The sequence below is a fragment of the Heterobasidion irregulare genome, assembly GCF_000320585.1.
Source record: "Heterobasidion irregulare TC 32-1 unplaced genomic scaffold scaffold_01, whole genome shotgun sequence".
Classification (NCBI taxonomy): domain Eukaryota; kingdom Fungi; phylum Basidiomycota; class Agaricomycetes; order Russulales; family Bondarzewiaceae; genus Heterobasidion; species Heterobasidion irregulare.
The window spans coordinates 347,375-368,050 of NW_009258197.1; the positions used below are offsets into that span (position 1 = coordinate 347,375).

Genomic DNA, 20,676 nt, shown 5'->3' on the forward strand with positions numbered 1-20,676 from the left:
GTCTGACGGGTGTTTTGGGACGTCCCACTTTGGATCTCCCGTTTTACAGGATCGTTTCCGCATTAGGGGATCCTACTGCTGGCGCATGAGATGATGTAGAGAACGGGCCACCTCTACTTCACAAGTCTTCCTACAAGGAATGCGAGGCCATAAAAGACATCCGGAACGATGTAAAATTACCAAAGGCTTGGTCCGCAATGACTATAAACTACTAGGGTCCGCAATGACGTTAAACTAGTCATCGTCCGAAACGACGGAAAACTACCCTCGTCCAAGATGACGTAAAACTACCATTGACCCAAGGAGCGTGGTTGCATTCTGGTGAAGCGCGGATTTTCGGGAGGATCCGCGGCGCAGAACCCTGCCTGTAAGAGGTCGAAGCGCTTCCGATATTCACTCGCTTTTCGGTAAAAGAATATCGGGTCGTCTTGGTTCAAATCCAAGCGAGGGGTCTGGGGACATGGAAGAGCAAGCATCTCTTCATGGCGCGCTCAGTCTAGTCCTGGAGTCGAAGTACAAGAAATTCCGCTCCAAGACCTAGTCAGGAGGCAACTAGGACACGTGCCTCGAGTCGAAAATCTAGTAGGAAGGGACTAGATCACGCGACTCTCGTCTGGCCTACATAGCGGAAGAACGACAAGAGCGGGCCACTCATATGGAGAAGTCTATTCCGCCAATCGTCCACAACGACGATAAACTACGAAACGTCCGGGATGACGTTAAACTAAGCATTGTTTTTCCACAATATTTGTGGCGAAACAACGTCCGAGATGACGTTAAACTATTGTCCTCTCAAGAATGAGGATTGTAATGGATATCTCGACCAGATGTCCATTCGTCCACAATGACGATAAACTATTGTCCCTTTCCACATAGGGATTGTTTGAGGCCATTTTTGCTATGAAAATGGCGTCAACGTCCGCAACGACGGTAAACTACGAGCATCCGAAATGATGTAAAACTATCGTCCCTTCGTTCTAGGGATCGTGCGTGGTGGAAATTAAGGTTATCCCCACGCATCCGAAACGACGCTAAACTACTTGTCCCTTCAAGCATAGGGATTGTGCGTGGCGATCTTGACAAGATACCACGCGTCCACGACGACGTTAAACTAGTGCCCCTGGACCTAGGGGTTGTCATTGATGTCCAATCCCCTGGACACCAATGCATCCGCAATGACGGAAAACTATTTGCTCCTTACCATATAGGAGTTGTGGATTGACCGCCATGCTATCAATCATCCGCAATGACATTAAACTACGTGCTCCTTACCGAATAGGAGTTGTGGTTGTTGACCACGACCTTGGTCATCAACCGTCCGAGATGACGTTAAACTATTTGTCCCTTTTGGTACAGGGATCATCGGTCGACATCATTCTTGACGAGAATATGTCGACAACGTCCGAAATGACGGTAAACTACCTTCATCCTCAGAAGGAAAAGCCTATCGTGACTCGAGGGACATAGTCAGACGATAGCTCGCCTAAAGCACGGCGTTAAACTGCAAGTCGCCTACCTCACGGCGTTAAACTGAGCGGTCTCCTAATATTGAGATGTATAAGTTATCTGGTTTGATATAGCATAAACCGTTCCCATCATGCCTCAGTGGAAACCTGCGGGATAAAGTCTGGTCTAGGGCCCTATGCACATAACCGATGAATGGTCCGGCGTGCAGAAACATCTTTCCCCACAGATATTCCATGTTGATGATGAAGAAGGTCCGCAAATGACCTAGAAGTAAACTACAAGGCAGCGCAGGGCGCCTTAATCAACATCTGAAACGATGTAAAACTACTGTCGTCCGAAACGACGTAAAACTAGGTATCGTCCGCAACGACGATAAACTACGGAACGTCTGGCAAGACGTTTAAACTGCTATCGTGGATATATCTCACAACCCGACAAATATATCAGCTGTGGTCTTAATGTCCATTCGTGCAAACGAACGGGCCGATCAGGAGAAGGAGTCAGACTCCTCCTTACTCCTCACGGCACCCTTCAAGTCTAATTCTCTTCACATCCTTGCCTCAAACCCAATACGCATAGTGAATCAAACAAACTCTGGACGTCGAACTAACTCACCGGAGATGAGCCCACCGTATGGGGGCGATACTGCTTGGGATTTATGGCTGCAACCTCACCGGAGATGAGCTCACCGTATGGGAGCAATACTGCTTGGGACGTTAAGATGGTAGTCTGGGGAAGTAGGCCTAAGCCTTTGTAAAGCGATCAACCTACTTGCCCGTGGACGCCATCCTCTGAACGCCAAGAGGAACAACAAAAATCACGAGGATAACGACTATCCTGGAAACACTGAGGTTTGGCCCTCGGAGAAGGAAGAAGAAGAACCTGATGACACGAATTGGAACCCACATGCTAGAGTTTCTACTCATCCATACACCACTCGCATTCATACGCCTTTCTTGACACCTGTCCGGAGACCGACTGGACTGACATCCTGGCTTGAGAACCCAGGAAAGATCACAATAACCGAGGGATGAAGGAAGAACATCCTACAGAGCAGAGGTTTGGTACCCTCACGACTCGACAAACAAACAGCTCAATGGAGATGGAAAACTCCTAGAGGATCAAATGACGTAAGTCGGTCTTCCTCCCAGAAAACGAAGTCATGTCCCGGAAGTCGCATCCGGAGACCAATTTTTGGATCAAGAAAGCAAATCGTATATGGAGTGGCGATGAAGCGCAAGGTGCTGTCCTACCAGGCGAATAGGACGTAGAAAGGGGGTATTGTTATGATCACGCTCTATCGGGCCTTAACGGCGGTCTATACCGACACGATCATCACAAATATCAAGCGGCCTCACAAGGAGAGGCATACAACAAGGTACAGATAGTAACCTTGGTCATCCACTCCCAACGGATCACCTTATCATTGGTCGAGTATCACGAGCCATATTGCGACGGGCATAGAATGCCGCCTTACAAACTACTCACACACCGGGCATTAACCTCCTAGTCTTTCCTGGCCAGAAGGAGACGAACGGAGAAGCACAAGAGTAGTCGTTATTGAGAGAGACGACCTGGGGAATACCTACGGATACATATACGGTATTCTCACGCCCTATTTCCTAAAGTAGTATAAAAGGCCCATAGAGTAGGCTGAGGTTCTTCAGTCTATTCTCTTTGTTCGTTGTGGTCTTCCTACCACAACACCTTCATTCCCCTGTATCTTCACATACAGGGATCTTCGCTCTCTGTAGTCTTCACACTACAGCCTTCATTGCTACATCGCAATACACTTCTGGCTCCTGTGCTACACATACAGTCGAGACCATCATTCCACACATCCTCCACGAGTGACCTAGGGAAGAACCTCCTACTCTTGGGGTTACCGAACGAGCAGTTCGTAACAATTCTGGCACCCCACAGGGAACCTCACGGGGGAGCCTTATGGGCAGAACCTTTCATGGAATATGAAAAGGGAGCCTAATAGGGAAGACATATAGGCAGGATCTGGCAGAGGAACCTCATTGGGGAAACTTTTGAATGTCATCTTGCAAAATCTCATAGAGGGGCCTTATAGGGGAATCTTATAGGCAGAACATTATAGAATATCATGGGAACTAGACTTTATGGGCACTAAAAGTGGTATTCTAGCACCTTATAGAGGAGCTTCACAAGAGAGCTTCACTGGCAAGATCTTATAGAGGAACCTAACAGAGGAACATAATAGGTAAGCATAATGGAGAAACCTAACAGGGGAATATAATAAAAGAACCTATATAAGAGAACCTTATATGGTCCATATCTTGGCAGCTGTTGGAGCTTGAAATAGTATCCCAGCACTTTATGGAAAAGCCTGATAGGTATGACCTTATAGAGGAACTAAATAATGCTTGACAAGAGAGTCTTATATAGAGAATATTATGGGCAGGACCTTATAGAATATGATAAGAGAGCTATATTAGGGCAAAATAATTTATGGGCACTGGACTTTATAAGCACTAAAATTTACAGGCACTGGACTTTACAGGCACTGGACTTTACAGGCATATGAGACTAAGCACTGTAACAAAAACTCAGATTAAGCATGGTTGCGCCGTCGCCACGCGATGGGTGAAAAGCTAGTCCCTAAATAGAGGGCAACACTGCAAAATTGTGGCGCTTAAGCGACGGCTATGCTCACATGGGCCACGTAAGAAATCACGCGAGTGAAGCGAGCACCATGACAAATTTGGCAAGCGGAGCGAGCTGTCCCTTCAGCCGCCCGGCAACCTCCGCAACTGGAGCGGGCCGTGTCTCGGCAGCTGTCGGGGTTTCACACAGCATCCCGGTCTGCCCGGCAATGCTGGCAACTGGAGCAGGCCATGCCTCAGCAGCCATCGGGGCTCAAAATGGCATTTTGGCACCCCATAGGGAACCTCATGGGAGAGCCTCATAGGGCAGAATCTCATAGGGAAATTTAATGGATGGGACCTTATAGGGAGCTTTATATAGGAATTTTACAGGAAAGACCTTATAGGATATAATAGAAGAACCATATAGGGATATTGGGGCATAAGACTTTATGATAGGGCGTGAGAATACCATATATTTATCCATAGGTATTCTCTAAGTCGTCTCTCTCCATACAACTACTCTTATGCTTCTCCGTTTGTCTCCTTCTGACCAGGAAAGACTAGGAGCTCAATGCCCGGTGTGTGAGTAGTTTGTAAGGTGGCATTCTATGCCTGCATGCAATATGGCTCGTGATACTCGACCAATGATAAGGTGATCCGTTGGGAGTAGATGACCAAGGTTATTATCTGTACCTTGTTGTACACCTCAACTTGTGAGGCCACTTGATATTTGTGGTGATCATGTCGGAATAGACCGCCGTTAAGGCCTGACAGAACGTGATCATAATAGTGTCCATTTTCCTAGGGATCCCTTTATTGCTTGTGAGCCTTCTCATAGTAATTGAGCCAGGGCTATCCTTATCAGAGCATCTTGTTCTGATCGCAAATGTTGGATAAGGGAAATGAGGTCCAAGGATATGATTTCCGTGGATTTAACGTGCATTGTCGGGCTTAGTTCCACCAATGTTTCTCTAGAATCGTTAAAAAGTTTGGCTGGGAGCAGAATTTGAGCTTTGTTGTCAGACTCCACCTTCTCACTTAGATCTGGATGCCTGGACAGACCATCTGAGTGATTGGTTGATCCTGCTTTGTAGCTGAGGGAAAAATTAAATCTGCTTAAATAAAGGCTCTAACAGGCATGTCTTCATGACAGATCTTGCACTGTTTGGAAGTGTTCCAGGTTTTTGTGGTCTGTCCAGATCTTGAAAGGGTGTTGTGCTCCTTCAAGGTAGTGGTTCCAATGTTCCAAGTCTTTTATAATGGCCAAGAGTTCACGATCATGGACATCATAGTTTCATTCTGCTGGGAAGAATGATCCAGAGAGGAAAGTCACTGGGTGCCAATCATCATCTTTTCCTTCTTGTAGGAGGGTGGCTCTATAGGCAATTAATGATGTGTCCATTACTAATTGGTACGAGTGCATGGGATCTGGGTAATTTAAGATGTGTTAGCTAATGAAAGCTTTCTTTAACCATTTGAAAGCTTCTTGGCATTTTGTGGTCCAGTTCCTTTTTTGTCCTTCTTGGTAAGGTCATGCAAAGGGTATGCAATAAGTGAAAATTTGTCAATGAAGTGCCTGTAGAAATTTCCTAGACCTAAGAAGGAATGAATGTCTCTAACCATACACAGGACTGGCCAATCCTTTATTGCATCCACTTTAGAGTCTTCTATGGCAATGTGGTCTTTTGAGATTGTGTATCCTAGATAATGGAGCTTCTCTTTGTAGAACTCACACTTTTCTAGTTTCAAGTAAAGGTCGTTATTGTATAAGATTTGGAAGACTTGATTCAGGATGTGGCTGTGTTCCACCATAGATCTAGAGAAAATGAGGATATTGTCCATGTATACTGTTATTTTCTGGGCCGTGATGAGTTCCCTGAAGATTGTGTTCATCATAGCTTAGAAAATGGCTGGCAAGTTGGTTAGACCAAAAAACATCACTGTTGGTTCATAAGACCCTAACGGAGTGATGAATGCAGCCTTCCACTTGTCTCCTTTTTTGATGCATATATTGTTGTATCTCCATCGCACGTCCAGTTTGCTGAATATGGTGGCCCCTTTTATTATGCCCAATAATTCTTGGATTAGGGGAAGGGGGCAAATATTTGGGATAGTGTGTGAATTTAGATGGCAGTAGTCCTATACCGGGCATAGTTTTCCATCTTTCTTTCCTATAAAGAAAAATGGGGCTACAGTTTGTAAAGTGGACCAGTGGATGGTCCTTCTGGTGAGGTGCTCCTTGATGAATTTCCCTAATTCATCATGCTTTTTGGGGCTTAAGGCATAGATTTTGGGCACTTGAGGATTGAACATGGGTTTTAGATTGATGGCATGGTCCTAGTAAGTATGTTTTGGGAGTCTTTGTGATTTTTGTTTACTGAAAATTTCCAAATATTTATGATGTGCCTTAGGGACCCTTTTTTTTAAGTTGGTGATAACGATTTCATCCTCTAGGTCTTGGTCAAAGCTGGCAAATCCTGACAGTTCTGGGGCCAATTTCTGGATTACTGGTTCCTCTATGGCAATTGTTCCTAAGGGTTTGTCTGGGAGGTCAGGTCCTTTCCTATCTGGTGAAAGAGATGGCTCAAGTTTTACTTGCATCTGGAAAACCACCCTCTTGTATTAAGCTCTAATTAGCTATAATTAATGCTCTACTATACTAAATTATAAAAAATTAGGATTAGACATTTTTAGCTTATCCCCCTCCTAAACCTGTTCTAATTAGACATAATTTTTCTAAATTAGGAATTATTAGGATTGATTATAGCTTGAAATTTCGGAAAAATCATAATAAATCAAGCATCACAGTTCTCATAGCCTTCTTATAGAGTCATGTCTATTAGAGCACTAGTTCAATACCTAAACACAGAATATACCTTATAACAAACTTGCCTTCTGCCAGTATTGAACCAACAACCTCATGTATACAGGCACCCGGGACAGATTCTCTAAGCCACTAAGCCACAAGGTCTAATATATAAACTCGGTAATCTAAATAAGTAGACATAATATAGGCAATCTCAACATCTCAAATCTTATTTAACATTTATCTTTCCTCTATCTTATAAATAAATAGGTCAATAAATACCCAAAAAGTCAGGCCTTTTAGGATTTAGTTTAAACACCAGCTAAGAAGATAATAAATCAATGGAAAATAAATAATACACTTTATATAGGGTAAAAACAAATTATATTATAGCACTTACACAATTTGGATTTAGAATGTGTAAAACTATGATTGAGTATAATATTCAATGGGACTCTACTAGTATAGACAATGCTACCTTGATTTGCAAATTTGATCAAAAACATGATTATGAATAATTAGCCATAATTAGCTCAAATTAGTATTATCAAGAATCATTAATAATTCAGATCCAATAAGAGAGAGGGGTTTTCCAAATGGCCACTAGTGAGGTGGAGGGTTGGGACAAGGGTATATATATGGCATGCCTATGTATAAATAAGCACAAGATTGTTAGAGATAATCTTGATATGCTTAGTGCACATATTTCCTACATAGCAGGCAAATATATTATTCTGGCACTATATACCAGCATGACTGTCTTTTCCATAGCCCGATAGCTAGAGAAAAACACCAAGTTTGAGAATCTTCTGTATAACAAGGCAATTGAACAATGTAGATGGCACTGAGAATTGTAGTATCAATAGTGATGATGATTGTGCGCTGCACAAGACAGTATTAACTACAGTACTAACAAACAAGGTCTACAAGGCTGCATATAGCATATCCCTAAGTCCAACCCACATGTTGTGTCCTATAATGACCAGTAGCAGGCATTGGCTAACAATGACAACTTTACCGATCTTGTGTGCAAGGCCAAGGTACCAAGGTCTTCATAGCCTCTTGTGGCAGCTGCCAAGCTGCTACCAAAGTGGCTGGGGGCATCAATGCACATTTCTCTCTTTCTATGTCCCTTTTAAAGGTAGCTGGAAAGTCAGCAAAAGAGCTGCAAGATTATGGTGCAGGTATATATGAAGGAGAGTAATATGCTGAAATAGCATAGAATGTGCCACATCTTTACCTTCTCATTGATAGAGCAGTAGTACTTACTATTTCCTACTAATAATCAAAGACTTCTTAGTATAGAATTAGTGCTAATATCATGAAATTAGAATCTAATCCAATGCTCACAATATGGTGCTCCCAATTAGATGCTATTAACACTTTAGATACTTTTAGATACTATTAGATATAATCCGGAGCTAATACAAGGAGGTGGTTTTCCAGATGCCTCCTACCCTCTATATTATGCATACAGCCCTCTACCCTTGCTATTACCCATACTGCACATGTGCATACCACCACTATCACCTTTAGACTGCCCTGCATCTAGTCACTCACACTATGCATGTAACCTGTAGCCCACAGCCTGCACCCTATTATTTCTGTCACTTATACCATATATATGCATGTCTCCACTGTCGCCTCCAAGCCACCTACTACTCTTGTGCCCAGTTGCCCATACTGCACATACATATACACATGTATGCAGCCCACTACCCACTCTTTCTATTGCCTATGCCACATATGTGCATATTGCCTATGCCATTGAAACTGCACATAGCCTACCACCTACTACCTCTACCTCCAGACTATGATCATATATACCACTGACTACACCTCTGCCTCTAGACCACCCACCACCCACAATTTCTGCTGCTGCACCATATGTGCACACACTGCTAACTATGTGTGCCACCACTCCCATATACTTATTTCATACTTAATATTACTATACCCATGCTATGAATTCATCTAACTTGGATCAATTTATCTAAAAATCTTGTTCTCATGCAAAAAAGCAACTTAGGCAAAAAAGATTGAAACAGGCAATCTAGAAATGTTGTGACAAATTTTGACTGTGTTTTATGACTTAAGCATTTCTAGTGTTCACAAAAGACAGCAAAAGGCTAGACAAATATCCATGATTTCACATTTCTCACAGCATTTTCAGTATTAGCAATCTGATATAATTGCTGTGAATTGATCTGCCTATATTTCCCTCGATTTCCCTCGACCGACTTTTGACTGGGCCTCGACACGGTGGTGGGTAGGAGTTCCCCAGCCCTGCAGTGGATGAGACCGCGTGACCTTGTCTGACACGTGACTGGTCGATGAGTTGGTCACTGTTGCGCACACTGGAGAGACAAGAGTGCTTGTCTCAGCAGCGGGAATAATAATCGACGCTTCCTCGCATCCTCCTCTTCGCAACTCCCGTCAGCGAACTCCACGTATCATTATAGAACGACCACACGATGTCTGGGATGGAGCCGCAACCTCTGAAATGGTTGAAATTAGCAGAGAGTACAGAGTTTCCAAGTGCGTACATCAGTGCATTTGGTTCTATCATCTCCTCACTATTCCGTCGCTAAGATAGTGGTAGCGGGCCTAGTAACCCCAAACGCAAGAGGTCCAGCTCCGATTCGGCACTTTTGGACGTGAAACGCCGCCGCACAATGAGCAGGGAGCAGTCTCCGAAGCCTAACGTGCCAAGTCTAGTCAAAAGTATTGAAGGAGAAATAATTTCATTGAACATAAGTGTGTCATCTCTATGCCTACCTTGATTTACATGCGCTTATGAGCCAGTTGCTGCAAAGATGAGAGTGTCAGCGAGGGGGGATATATTCGTATGTTTACGTTGCAGCAGTTCTCTTCTGATGTGCTGAATCTTTGGATCCTTAGATAAAAATCTGAAGAGAAAAAGGTCTATGTCAGAACCAGAGACTTTCAATTTGAAGCGTCGCAAATTAGCGAGTGGCAATCAGCCCATAACGTGGAACATTTCGAGTACTGTCAGGGGCGATAATGGAGGCGATACAATGGGTATGTCCATATTCTTGTCCGACTTCTGACCACATTTGATTGTTTTCTGCGCGAAAAGATAGCAAGGGCTACGTCAAGACCTCAAATCAAGCTCAAAGCATCGGCAAGATAGATCTTCCAGACAGCGCTTGTATGTCTGTGTTAACATCACTTCTCATCTCGCCCACTGATTTCTCACCTCCTCAAGCCATTGACCGCCCTGAAAACTTCGACAATCGTAACGCGAATCCGCTGTCGGTATCGGACGCCGACCGATGTCTCTTAACGCAGGAACTTTCTTCCGAGGCTTCAGTAGAACCATGCTATCTATTGAACCAGCGTCTGTGGAGTCACGGTGATCTGGTACGTTCTGACTCTACATTGAGTGAAGATCGGACTGCCTGACTTTGCACAGCTGACACGTTTGGAATGGGCCTGGGGGATGGAATACAACTCACTTGACCCGACATCAGAATCGAACAAAATTTACCGTATGTGTCGTCTAGATTGGTTTCGGATTATCGCTGACATTGTGTGCGGCCACAGTACGGCGTGACTGGTTAAAGTCGTTCGATAGTGAACGATGGCTACTTCTTCCCACACCCGAGATGGCGAAGAAAGTCAGTGCTCACCAGGACAGTTTCATGAGGAACTTAGCAACTCAATCAAGTCTACCTTCGATTGAGATGGTCTGTCGTCTCTGTTGTTCTAGTTGTGATCTTTCCGATCTGATCATTGCTCAGATCTACGACGGCGCCGAAACTTTCGAATATCGGATGCTATCGCTGGAAGACGTGGAACTTCGATCATTCAATCGGATTGATCGGCACGACTCAACGAGTGGGAGAAGCTTGCCAAGCAAGAGAACTGCTGCCGATCAGCAATCGACTCGACATTATCCTCCATTCTATACATTACCACCCCTTATATCTCGCGCAAAACCTCACTTCGTCATCTGCGACGCCGCTGCGAAGTTATATCAACGGTGGACTACTGGGCCAGACTTTGCCGCGAAGTTGAGGTCCGTTTGGCACGGGCATGATTTCGATCCCCTTTCCATGCCCATGTCGATACAGGCCGCATATAAGGCTTGGTTTACATGTGACGTCCCTTCAAGATTTGCTTCGACCCCCCGCGTTCTTGTCCTGATCCCCCCTCTCTATCCTTATCCAACCATCGCCGAAAAACAGCACATATCTAGAGCGTGTACCGGTCCATGCGTTCACAGTCGATCTGCGTGGAAGCCTACTCGCTGTCTACGCTGCTCAGGGTGGAGAAGATCCTCTGTAGACGACCCAAATTCAGCTCACTCTGATAGCCACGGGGGCGTTGAAATCGGCGAACAATCTGATCGGACGACTCAATATCGAGCGTATCTCAGGCTTGTCGCTCGCCGTGTCAACGATTGGCAATCGTGTTGCATGCAGCAGGTGAGGAAACGAGGGGGGTGGACATCTCGCGTAGTCAACGATAAGCAGTTAGGGGGATATTCTAATAAAAAAGCACGACGGACACTTTCGAGAATTGTATGAGTGGCATCAATTTTAAAGCCATCACACTTATGTTTTCGACGATATTTGTGTTATTGCGGTCCTCATTCCACTGTTGGCATACACCGATCTTCGTGGAAGGGGTTTAATGGATACATAGCGTCCGGCCGACCACAGACTGGCTTTTGGCTTCTAACCCAAGGTACAGCCATCATTGACCATAGGTCTGGCAAGCGTTGCTTTGACCACGCCCGCTTTGTCTCACTCTCACGCCTTGTTTCAGCCAAAGCTCCCTACTGCCACAGGGTCCACACTGGTAGCCACCGTCCACGCTACCACAGGGCACAATGGCAGCCACAATTATCCCTTAAAAGGCGGCTGAACCATGGATGCGATATCCAACACTCTCCCTCTCTTGACTCCATCGCTTCCCCTCGTTCTCACGTCCTGTCTACCATTGCACTCATCGTCGCTTCTCTCATATACTCGTGAGGCTGCCCATATTCCATAACAACCCGTCGATGTCCAGTGTGGCATTGCACATCTTACCACGGAATGGGTCGATCCAGTCCTTCAAATCCTACAAAGATAGAACTGCGAACGTCGTCAAAGGACAGTCGATGCACACCGGTCGAAAGGTGACCAGCTCAACGGACCACTTTTCTAAAGCTGTTCTGAAGGTGATAGATCCCAATGGAGGACTATGTCTCTTGACCAGAGAGCGCGAAGACCAGGCACCCCTTGACTGTGCTCATCTCTTTCCACGCTGTGAGAACAGCTACAACGAGCTAGTGAGTCGTTTCGTATGATTTCCGCACACCAGTCTCGACTCATTCAATCACAGATAACGAGTTTGGAGTATGTTTTTGGAATTGGTTATCAACTTCTCAACATCGACGATGTGATGAATTTAATCATTCGTGAGAGATGCTGTTATGTCTTGTCTGTTTCGGCCCTTTCAACTTGGGGTCTGGCAGTGAAATGCGATTGGCATCGACATTTTGATTCCAGACGGTGGCTTTTACTTCCCACTATTGAAATGGTCGATATCCTCAAACTGGACCACAAGGAAGGCGAGGATATTACCAAGGTTGGTTGCTCTATGCCATCTCTTTTTACTCTACTCATTTGATCCAACTAGTACTATGGAAACGAGCGGATATTCAAATATAGGATGGTACCAATAGGCCCAGGACGGCTTCAGGAAATGTTGAGGTATCCTCGACCTAGTGGCGCCATTCAAGAAGGTCCAGAAATCCGTCCAAGAGGCGAAATCTTCGAATTTCCATACGCAAACCTGCCCCAATTGGAATCTCATGCCCAGCCACACTGGGCCATCCTCAACGCTGGGATGAAACTGGAGCACAGGACACTTGCAGAAATGACAGCTCTTTACGAGGAAGTCGCCGGGATCTATGGCGTGGATTTGGAAGAAGCGCAAAGGTTCATCGGTCTGATAATCCAACTCAATTTTCAGTGGAGGTTTGCTACCCCGCCGAAGGGTTTCACATCTCAGGGGGTTGACATCACGGCATCTGGGTTTGCGATACCTGGGCCTGCGATACCTAGGCTTGGGACCGTGGCACCTGAGCTTGCGATGCCCACAGTTGCAAATGCTCGTTTTCAAGCTTCAATTGGCACCCACAGATCTATCGCCAGCAATCTCCTCGATAATGCCAAAATGGCGACTATACGCTTCTTGAAGAGCCCAAAACGGTCCGCAAGCTCTCCCGAAGCGGTACCGTCCCTACGGCTTCCTTCACCAGATCGCAAACGCAGCAGGTACTCTACCAAATTCAACAAGAAGTCACGAGATCCTTAAAATTCGTGAGCCGGGAAATGAGATCTTCGAGCACCTATGTTACATTATGGTATATAGTCACTATGTAGGACCGTTTTATTATAACACCCCGACCATTCGTACAAGAGTCCAGACCGTCTATATCTTAGTGTATACTTGACTCAAGCGGAGCTTCAATCACGACCCGCCTTTCCTGTGCAGCCAGCCCGAAAAGGTCGACGAGGTTCAAGCGGAGTTTGACAGAAGCGTTTATCACACTGCGTGCACCGCACGGTTTTTCCCGGGATTAACCGTGGATAAAACCGTGGATATAAATAAAGTTTTTGTTCGGGTTTATCCGCGGGAATTACCGAAACAAAAACTTAAAGCTTATCCAAGGTTTTGTCCCGGGACAAAACTGTAACATAACCTTAAGTTTAAGCTCAGACATGTTGTTTAAGTTTGTCCTACAGTAAATCCCGGGATGAAAATTGAATCATATTCAACTCTTATGTCACAGGATTTATGTCACACATGAAAAATTGCAAATAATACCATGAAAATCAGTAATTAATTCAGTGTTCATTACACAGCTCTTTGGGCACTGCTTGGCACCAAATATTAGATAGCCTTTTTATCCACAACATCTCTTGATCAACATCCACAAATATGGCCTTCTGCAAAGGCCACCTTGCTATAAAGAGTTTCTTAAAAAAAAACAATGTGTAATTGTAAATACAAAGTAAAGCAGCATGGACAAAACTGGAAAAGTGACGAACAAAAATAATACTAGCAATGACAAATCATCAAAGCAATACAAGGGCTAGCTTATAACAAAATTCATCATAATAGTGTCTAGTCTTAGAAAAATAGGGATTGTTAGTATTGAATTAAAAAATCAAAGAAAGAACTAGTAAGCTGTGCATATTGTCTGATCCTCTAATAATCTATTAACTATTGGAATAATTGTCTTTTGTAACAAGTGACAGATACTGCAACAAACCACTGTTGCACCTCAAGCCAAGTGTCTAACACTGTGACAAACCACTGTTGCACCCTGTGCCAAGTGTCTAACACTGTGACAAACACTGTCACACCCTGCGCCAAGTATCTGACACTGTGACAAACTACTGTTGCACCCTGCGCCAAGTGTCCAACACTGTGACAAACCACTGTTGCACCCCATAACAAGTGTCTGATGCTATGACAAACCACTGTTGCACCCCATAACAAGTGTTCAATGCTGTGACAAACACTGTTGCACCCTGTGCCAAGTGTTGGGAATGGCTGAACGGGGAGAGGTTAGTCTAATAGACCTTTAGATAATAGACTTTGGGACTATTAGTCAGTGAACTTATATACTTGTAGACATCTCAAAATTGTAGACTTTGGGACTTTGGGATAGGAGCAGGGACCGAGGCTGGCCAGGAGTGCCAGGCTTCTTTGGAGAACCATACAGTACCAAACAGACATTCATCAGATAATGGATCTGTCGTCATCACCGTAGCAGGGAGCGATAGCGAGAATGTCGCTATCTAGCCTCTCTAGCCTCTCTCACCTCCTTGTTGACCACCCAAACATCACTCACAGCCTCAGTGTTGCTTCTTTCTTGCAATTTTTTCGGCTCATCGATCATCTCAAGGAGCACCTATCATGGCACCTGTCTCCTAACTCCAAGGGCCCTCCTCTTGTCTTGCTGAAGAAGATTTGAGGTTTCTGTGCAGCTGCGCTTGGTGTAGAAGACCAGGGGCTTATTTCCGAGTGTTGGACAGCCTTCCGGAGCGTGGCGTGGGGTGTTACGAACTGCTCGTTCGGTAACCCCAAGAGTAGGAGGTTCTTTCCTAGGTCACTCGTAGAGAGAGGGTGGAACGATGGTCTCGACTGTACGTGTAGCACAGGAGCCAGAGATGTATTGCAATGTAGCAATGAAGAGTACTGTAGGAAGATAGTACTAGAACAGGTTAGACAGTATGAGGACTGCCTAAGAACGAAGGGCTGTAGTAGGAAGACTATAGCAAACGAGGAGAATAGACTGAAGATCCTCAGCCTACTCTATGGGCCTTTTATACTACTTTAGGAAATAGGGCGTGAGAATACTGTATATGTATCCGTAGGTATTCTCTAAGTCATCTCTCTCAATAACGACTACTCTTGTGCTTCTCCGTTCGTCTCCTTCCAGCCAGGAAAGACTAGGAGCTCAATGCCTGGTATGTGAGTAGTTTGTAAGGCGGCATTCTATGCCCGTCGCAATATGGCTCGTGATACTCGACCAACGATAAGGTGATCCATTGGGAGTAGATGACCAAGGTTATTATCTGTACCTTGTTGTACGCCTCACCTCGTGAGGCTGCTTGATATTTGTGATGATCGTATCGGAATAGACTGCCGTTAAGGCCCGATAGAGCGTGATCATAACAATACCCCCTTTCTACGTCCTATTTGTCTGGTAGGACAGCGCCTTGTGCTTCATCGCCACTCCATATACGATTTGCTTTCTTGATCCAACAATGGGTCTCCGAATACAACTTCCGGGACATGACTTCGTTTTCTGGGAGGAAGACTGACTTACATCGTTTGATCCTCTAGGAGTTTTCCATCTCCGTTGAGCTGTTTGTTTCTCGGCCATAACGCAGGGGTACCACTCCCTGGGCCACTAGGATGTTCTTCCTTCACCCCTCGATTGGTGTGATCTTTCCTGGGTTCTCAACCCAGGATGTCAGTCCGGTCGGTCCGGACAGGTGTCAAGAAAGGCATATGAATGCAAGTGCTGTGTGGATGAATAGAAACTCTAGCGTGTGGGTTCTAATTTGTGTCATCAGGTTCTTCTTCTTCCTTTTCCGAGGGCCAAACCTCAGTGTTTCCAGGATAGTCGTCTATCCTCATGACTTGTTAGTTCCTCTTGACGACGAAGCATGCCCATGGACAAGTAGGTTGATCGCTTTACAAAGGCTTAGGCCTACTTCTCCAGGCTACCCTATCGTCGTCCCAAGCAGTATTGCTCCCATATGGTGAGCTCATCCCCGGTGAAGTTGCTAGCCAAATCCCAAGCAGTATTGTCCCCATATGGTGGACTCATCTCCGGTGAGGCAGTTTACAGCATCCAGAGTTTGTTTGTCACAAACGTGGGCCTATGGTGGGGAATACCACGTGTAGTGTTGGGTTCAAGGCAAGGATGGTGAAGAAAATTCAGACTAGAAGGGCGCCGTGAGGAGCAAGGAGGAGTCTGACTCCTTCTCCAAATCAGCCCGTTCACATGCATGAATAGATCTCAAGACCACAGCTGATATATTGTTTGGGTTCACGAGATATATCCACGAAGGTAGTTTAAACGTCTTGCCGGACAGTCCATAGTTTATCGTCATTGCGGATGATATCAAGGCGCCCTGCGCTGCCTAGTAGTTTACATTCTAGGTTGTTGCGGACCTGCTTCATCATCAACATGGAGTATCTGTGGGGAAAGATGTTTCTGCACTCCGGAACATTCATTGGCTATGTGCATAGGGCCCTAGACCAGACTTTACCCACTCCAGATTCCACTGAGGCATGATGGGAACGGTTTATACTATATCAAACAGGATAACTTGTAATGTCTCAATATTGTGAGACCACTCAGTTTAACACCGTGAGGTAAGCAAACTTGCAGTTTAACGCCGTGCGATAGGCGAGTCAGCGGTTTAACGCCATGCTATAGGCGAGCTTGCAGTTTAATGCCATGCCATAGGCGGCTGCTATTGTCTGACTATGTCCCTCGAGTCACGATAGGCTCTTCCTTCTGAGGATAAAGGTAGTTTACCGTCATTTTGGACGTTGTCAGTGTCATTCTTGTCAAGAATGGTGTTGACGATGACCCCTGTACTAAAAGGGGTGAGTAGTTTAACATCTTCTTGGACGGTTGATGACCAAGGTCGTGGTCAACAACCACAACTCCTATTCAGTAAGGAGCACATAGTTTAATGTCATTGCAGACAATCGGCACCAAGGTGGCCAATCACAACTCCTATGTGGTAAGGAGCAAGTAGTTTAACGTCATCATGGACGCTATTGGTGTCTAGGACATAGACATCAATAACAACCCCTAAGTCCAAGGGGCACTAGTTTAACGTCGTCGCGGACACGCGGTATCTTGTCAAGATTGCCATGCACAATCCCTATGCTTTAAGGGACAAGTAGTTTAGAGTCATTTTGGACTAGGAGACATCCCAATCTTGAGACACATCCTATGATCCCTAGAATGAAGGGACAGTAGTTTTACATTGTTTCAGATGTCTGTAGTTTAACGTCGTTGTGGATGTTATTGGAGCTGGAGCAATAATTCCAGCTCCAAGATGGTCCCTAGAGCAGAGGGACAGTAGTTTAACGTTGTTTCGGACGCTTGGCAGAATAGACTTCTCTGGATGAGTGGCCAGTTCCTGTCGTTCTTTCACAGCATGAGCCAAAGAGAGTTGCATGATCCAGTTCCTTCCAACTAGATTTTCAACTCAAGGCATGTGTCCTAGTTGCCTCCTGACTAGGTCTTGGAGCAGAATTCCTTGTACTTCGACCCCAGGACTAGACTGGGCGTGCCGTGAAGAGATGCGTGCTCTTCTACATTCCCAGACCCCTCGCTTGGATTTGAACCAAGTCAACCCAATATTCTTTTACCAAAAAGTGAGTGAATATCGAAGCGCTTCAACCGCTTACAGGCAGGGTTTTGCGACGCGGATCCTCCCGAAAATCCGCACTTCCCCAGAATACAACCACGCTCCTTGGGTCAATGGTAGTTTTATGTCATCTTGGACGATGGCTAGTTTAACGTCCTTGCGGACCCTAGTAGTTTATAGTCATTGCGGACCAAGCCTTTGGTAGTTTTACATCGTTCCAGATATTATTTTATGGCCTCGCATGCCTTGTAGGAAGCGCTTTAAGCAGAGGTAGCCCAGAGTCTACTTATCTCATGTGTCAGCTGTAGGATCCCCTAATGCGGAAACGATCCTGTAAAATGGGAGATCCAAAGTGGGACGTCCCAAAACACCAGTCAGACCTTGACTGTGAGGGTTCACTTAACGAGTTATACATCATAATTCTTGGCCTCGGACTTGCAACCAGTTATGTATGGGCACTTTGCTGTACCAAGGCAAAGAGCCAGCTTGTCGACACCTACAAGTAGATATTTGACATGTAGAGGGTTCCCTAATGCGGAAAAAACCCTGTAAAAACTGAGGATCCAAATGGGACGCTCAGTGTATCTATCAGATTAACTCCTTGACAGCGAGGATGTAGAAGAATTCTACCGCAGGTCGTACGTGGAATTATGCCTGCTTGTTGTCCTTGATTCGTACCATCATTCGAACCAGGATGGATGGTCAGGTACTTCCCCTGCCTTCTTATCTTTTCACAGTTTTAAGACATGCAGGTCTGATAGTTTAGACATCATTCCGGATGTGGGTAGTTTAACGTCTCTTTCGGATGAGGTTGTACAGTTTAACGTCTTGAAGGACATACCTAGTTTTACGTCGTTGCGGATGATCGGGTTTTAGGTCATTTCGGACCCTCAATTCGACCTATAGGGAAGGAGTTCCTCAACTTCCTTACCCCCTTTCTTGCCTCGTGATTAGTCCTCTCTAGTAATCATAGGGACCTTGATAGCCGTCGCCCCCTTCATCAGGTCGATAGTAAGGGTTGGCATCGTCATAGTTTCCCGGATCATCTAGAGCATCCCATGCATTGAGCTCAGATCGAGTCCAAGAGCAATTTCTTCGAGCCTCCAAATCAGCACAGTGAGTTCTGTGGCTACTTCAGTTATTCTGTCCCTCGTCTGTACAAAATCGAGCACTATTAGGAGGCATTCCAGGCCGGTGTCAAATACTCCCGCCAACAGTTGTTCCACGGCGGAGGGTTGTCTGGCTTCCTCGACTCCTTCTTCCTTCATTTTTTTGATAGACGGGCGGTTCCTCCTCATTGGTACCCCCATGGGATAGGGGAAAATTTCGTATTCTGTGAGAGGAGGAGGTCATGGGATTGCTATGCACTGTATGAACCTCTTGTTGTCTCGGTGAAGGGCGTTCCACGACCGTGTATGGAGACCTTCTTGGATTTGATACAGCTGTGGGACATTCTCCCAGACATGGTATGTTCCAAGTGACAACGCGGAAAGGGTCGGTTCTGCTTGGTTGGACATTTCCCAGTTCTCTGGTGAAGAGGAGAGCTGGAAGGAGCTCTCTGTTGACATACTGGGAGAACTCATCGGGATGGATGAGGAGAGCTCGTGGTCGTCCATCATTGTGTTCGTACCAGGAGGCCGTGTCAGGATCAGTTTGGAGGGCGAGCCCCCTGATCTGGAGACTGGCACTAGCCAGTCGTCAAGGTATGTCGCTATTTTCATTTCCGGGTTGTCCTGCTGAGAAGTTAGCAAGTCGTTGGAGGGCCATGGCTGTGGCCATCTGTATTACTGCGGAGATGGTGTTGCATTGGATAAGCACGTCCGTGTGTCGCTCCAATTCTCCGGAGTGAGGATTTGTACCAGGGGTAGGTCTTCCCATGGAGCTGGGAACCTGTCCACTAATTGGTACTGACGGAGGTGTAGCTCCCTGTATAACTGGTATCGGTTCAGTTTCTCCATGGCTTGGAGGTTGAGCTGTTGTTCTTGCTTGTAGTCCTGAGGGACCTGCAGCTCTAGTATTTGTCATGACTCTAGTAGGAGGTGGAACTCCCACTGGTAGTTTGTTAGCGCCTGGTAAGTTTCTGTCATTAGGGTTTTCATGCCGTGGTGCATCTCGAGAACTCCCCCTTGGCGACGGTTGGTGAGTTCTTTCTCTTTCTTTGAACTTGGCATAGTCTTCAGTGTCGTCATCTGAGAAGTTGTTGAGATTTGGAGTGAGGGTGACGATGGCGGGTTCTGGGTGGTGAGGACTGGTTCCTCTATCAACTCGTCCAGCATTGGATCGGTGAGGACTGGTTCCTCTATCCACCCATCCGACATCTGGATTGGACACCATAAGGACGACATCGGGGGAGGAGTTTCTAGATGGGGACAAGGCATCGTGGTCTTCGTGGAGGAGCATTCAGATGAAGGGATGAGTTTGAGAAGTGGGGAATATGATCTGTTTGAGCTTTCTTGTTGCTCTTTCATAACTTTCCCTCTGCTTTTCAGGATACTCCCGAACGAGGTTTGTTAGGGTATTGGTCATGAAACTCTTTCATGGCTTCTTCCACTGTTCCTTTTAGGAGAGTGTAGAGTTCCCAGGTGTTGTCTGCCTCGGGATATCCCACCCACTTGACCAAATACTTGGTTCCCCATCCTTGTCTTTTTGAGTCCACGATCATTTCCACTTCATAATGCTCTTCGTCGTTCAATACCTCCAGTAGTGGTCTTGTGAAGTTTTCCCCGTGTGCCTTGGTTTCCCTATATTTAGTGAGTGTTGTGGCATGGAACACCAGGTAGATCCTCCAGTGCTGGGGAATTTGAAGTTTATACGCCAGGGTTCCTATTTTCGCCAGTATTTTGAAGGGTCCATATCTCCT

At 45.7% G+C, this 20,676-nt stretch overlaps 5 protein-coding genes across 5 annotated transcripts; 2 read left to right on the plus strand and 3 right to left on the minus strand.

Moving 5' to 3' along the window:
• Positions 1-4,045: 4,045 nt before the first annotated feature.
• Positions 4,046-4,344, minus strand: HETIRDRAFT_447256 (uncharacterized protein; the record flags this gene model as incomplete). Its single annotated transcript, XM_009542253.1, has 2 exons — positions 4,046-4,109; positions 4,169-4,344. The coding sequence occupies 2 exons, from the start codon at positions 4,342-4,344 to the stop codon at positions 4,046-4,048; spliced, it is 240 nt and encodes a 79-aa protein (XP_009540548.1).
• A 5,468-nt stretch (positions 4,345-9,812) lies between these two features.
• HETIRDRAFT_166047 (uncharacterized protein) lies at positions 9,813-11,055 on the plus strand (the record flags this gene model as incomplete). The annotated part of the gene is made up of 7 exons (XM_009542254.1): positions 9,813-9,927; positions 9,986-10,057; positions 10,115-10,269; positions 10,322-10,397; positions 10,453-10,595; positions 10,650-10,927; positions 10,983-11,055. The coding sequence occupies 7 exons, from the start codon at positions 9,813-9,815 to the stop codon at positions 11,053-11,055; spliced, it is 912 nt and encodes a 303-aa protein (XP_009540549.1).
• A 300-nt stretch (positions 11,056-11,355) lies between these two features.
• HETIRDRAFT_406553 (uncharacterized protein) lies at positions 11,356-12,116 on the minus strand. Its single transcript, XM_009542255.1, has 2 exons — positions 11,680-12,116; positions 11,356-11,620 (listed from the first exon to the last, which is right to left on the minus strand). Exon 1 carries the CDS (start codon positions 11,931-11,933, stop codon positions 11,757-11,759), a length of 177 nt encoding a protein of 58 aa, XP_009540550.1. The 5' UTR covers positions 11,934-12,116; the 3' UTR covers positions 11,356-11,620; positions 11,680-11,756.
• Positions 12,117-12,596: 480 nt separating this feature from the next.
• HETIRDRAFT_145080 (uncharacterized protein) lies at positions 12,597-13,320 on the plus strand. The gene has a single exon (XM_009542256.1). It carries the CDS (start codon positions 12,604-12,606, stop codon positions 13,216-13,218), a length of 615 nt encoding a protein of 204 aa, XP_009540551.1. The 5' UTR covers positions 12,597-12,603; the 3' UTR covers positions 13,219-13,320.
• Positions 13,321-18,862: 5,542 nt separating this feature from the next.
• On the minus strand, positions 18,863-20,216 carry HETIRDRAFT_99020 (uncharacterized protein; the record flags this gene model as incomplete). The annotated part of the gene is made up of 3 exons (XM_009542257.1): positions 18,863-19,149; positions 19,240-19,549; positions 19,605-20,216. The coding sequence occupies 3 exons, from the start codon at positions 20,214-20,216 to the stop codon at positions 18,863-18,865; spliced, it is 1,209 nt and encodes a 402-aa protein (XP_009540552.1).
• Positions 20,217-20,676: the final 460 nt, after the last annotated feature.

Coding starts and splice junctions, on each gene's coding strand:
- HETIRDRAFT_406553 (XM_009542255.1), bottom strand. CDS start 11,933: ATGCCACACTGGACATCGACGGGTTGTTATGGAATATGGGCAGCCTCA.
- HETIRDRAFT_145080 (XM_009542256.1), top strand. CDS start 12,604: ATGTTGAGGTATCCTCGACCTAGTGGCGCCATTCAAGAAGGTCCAGAA.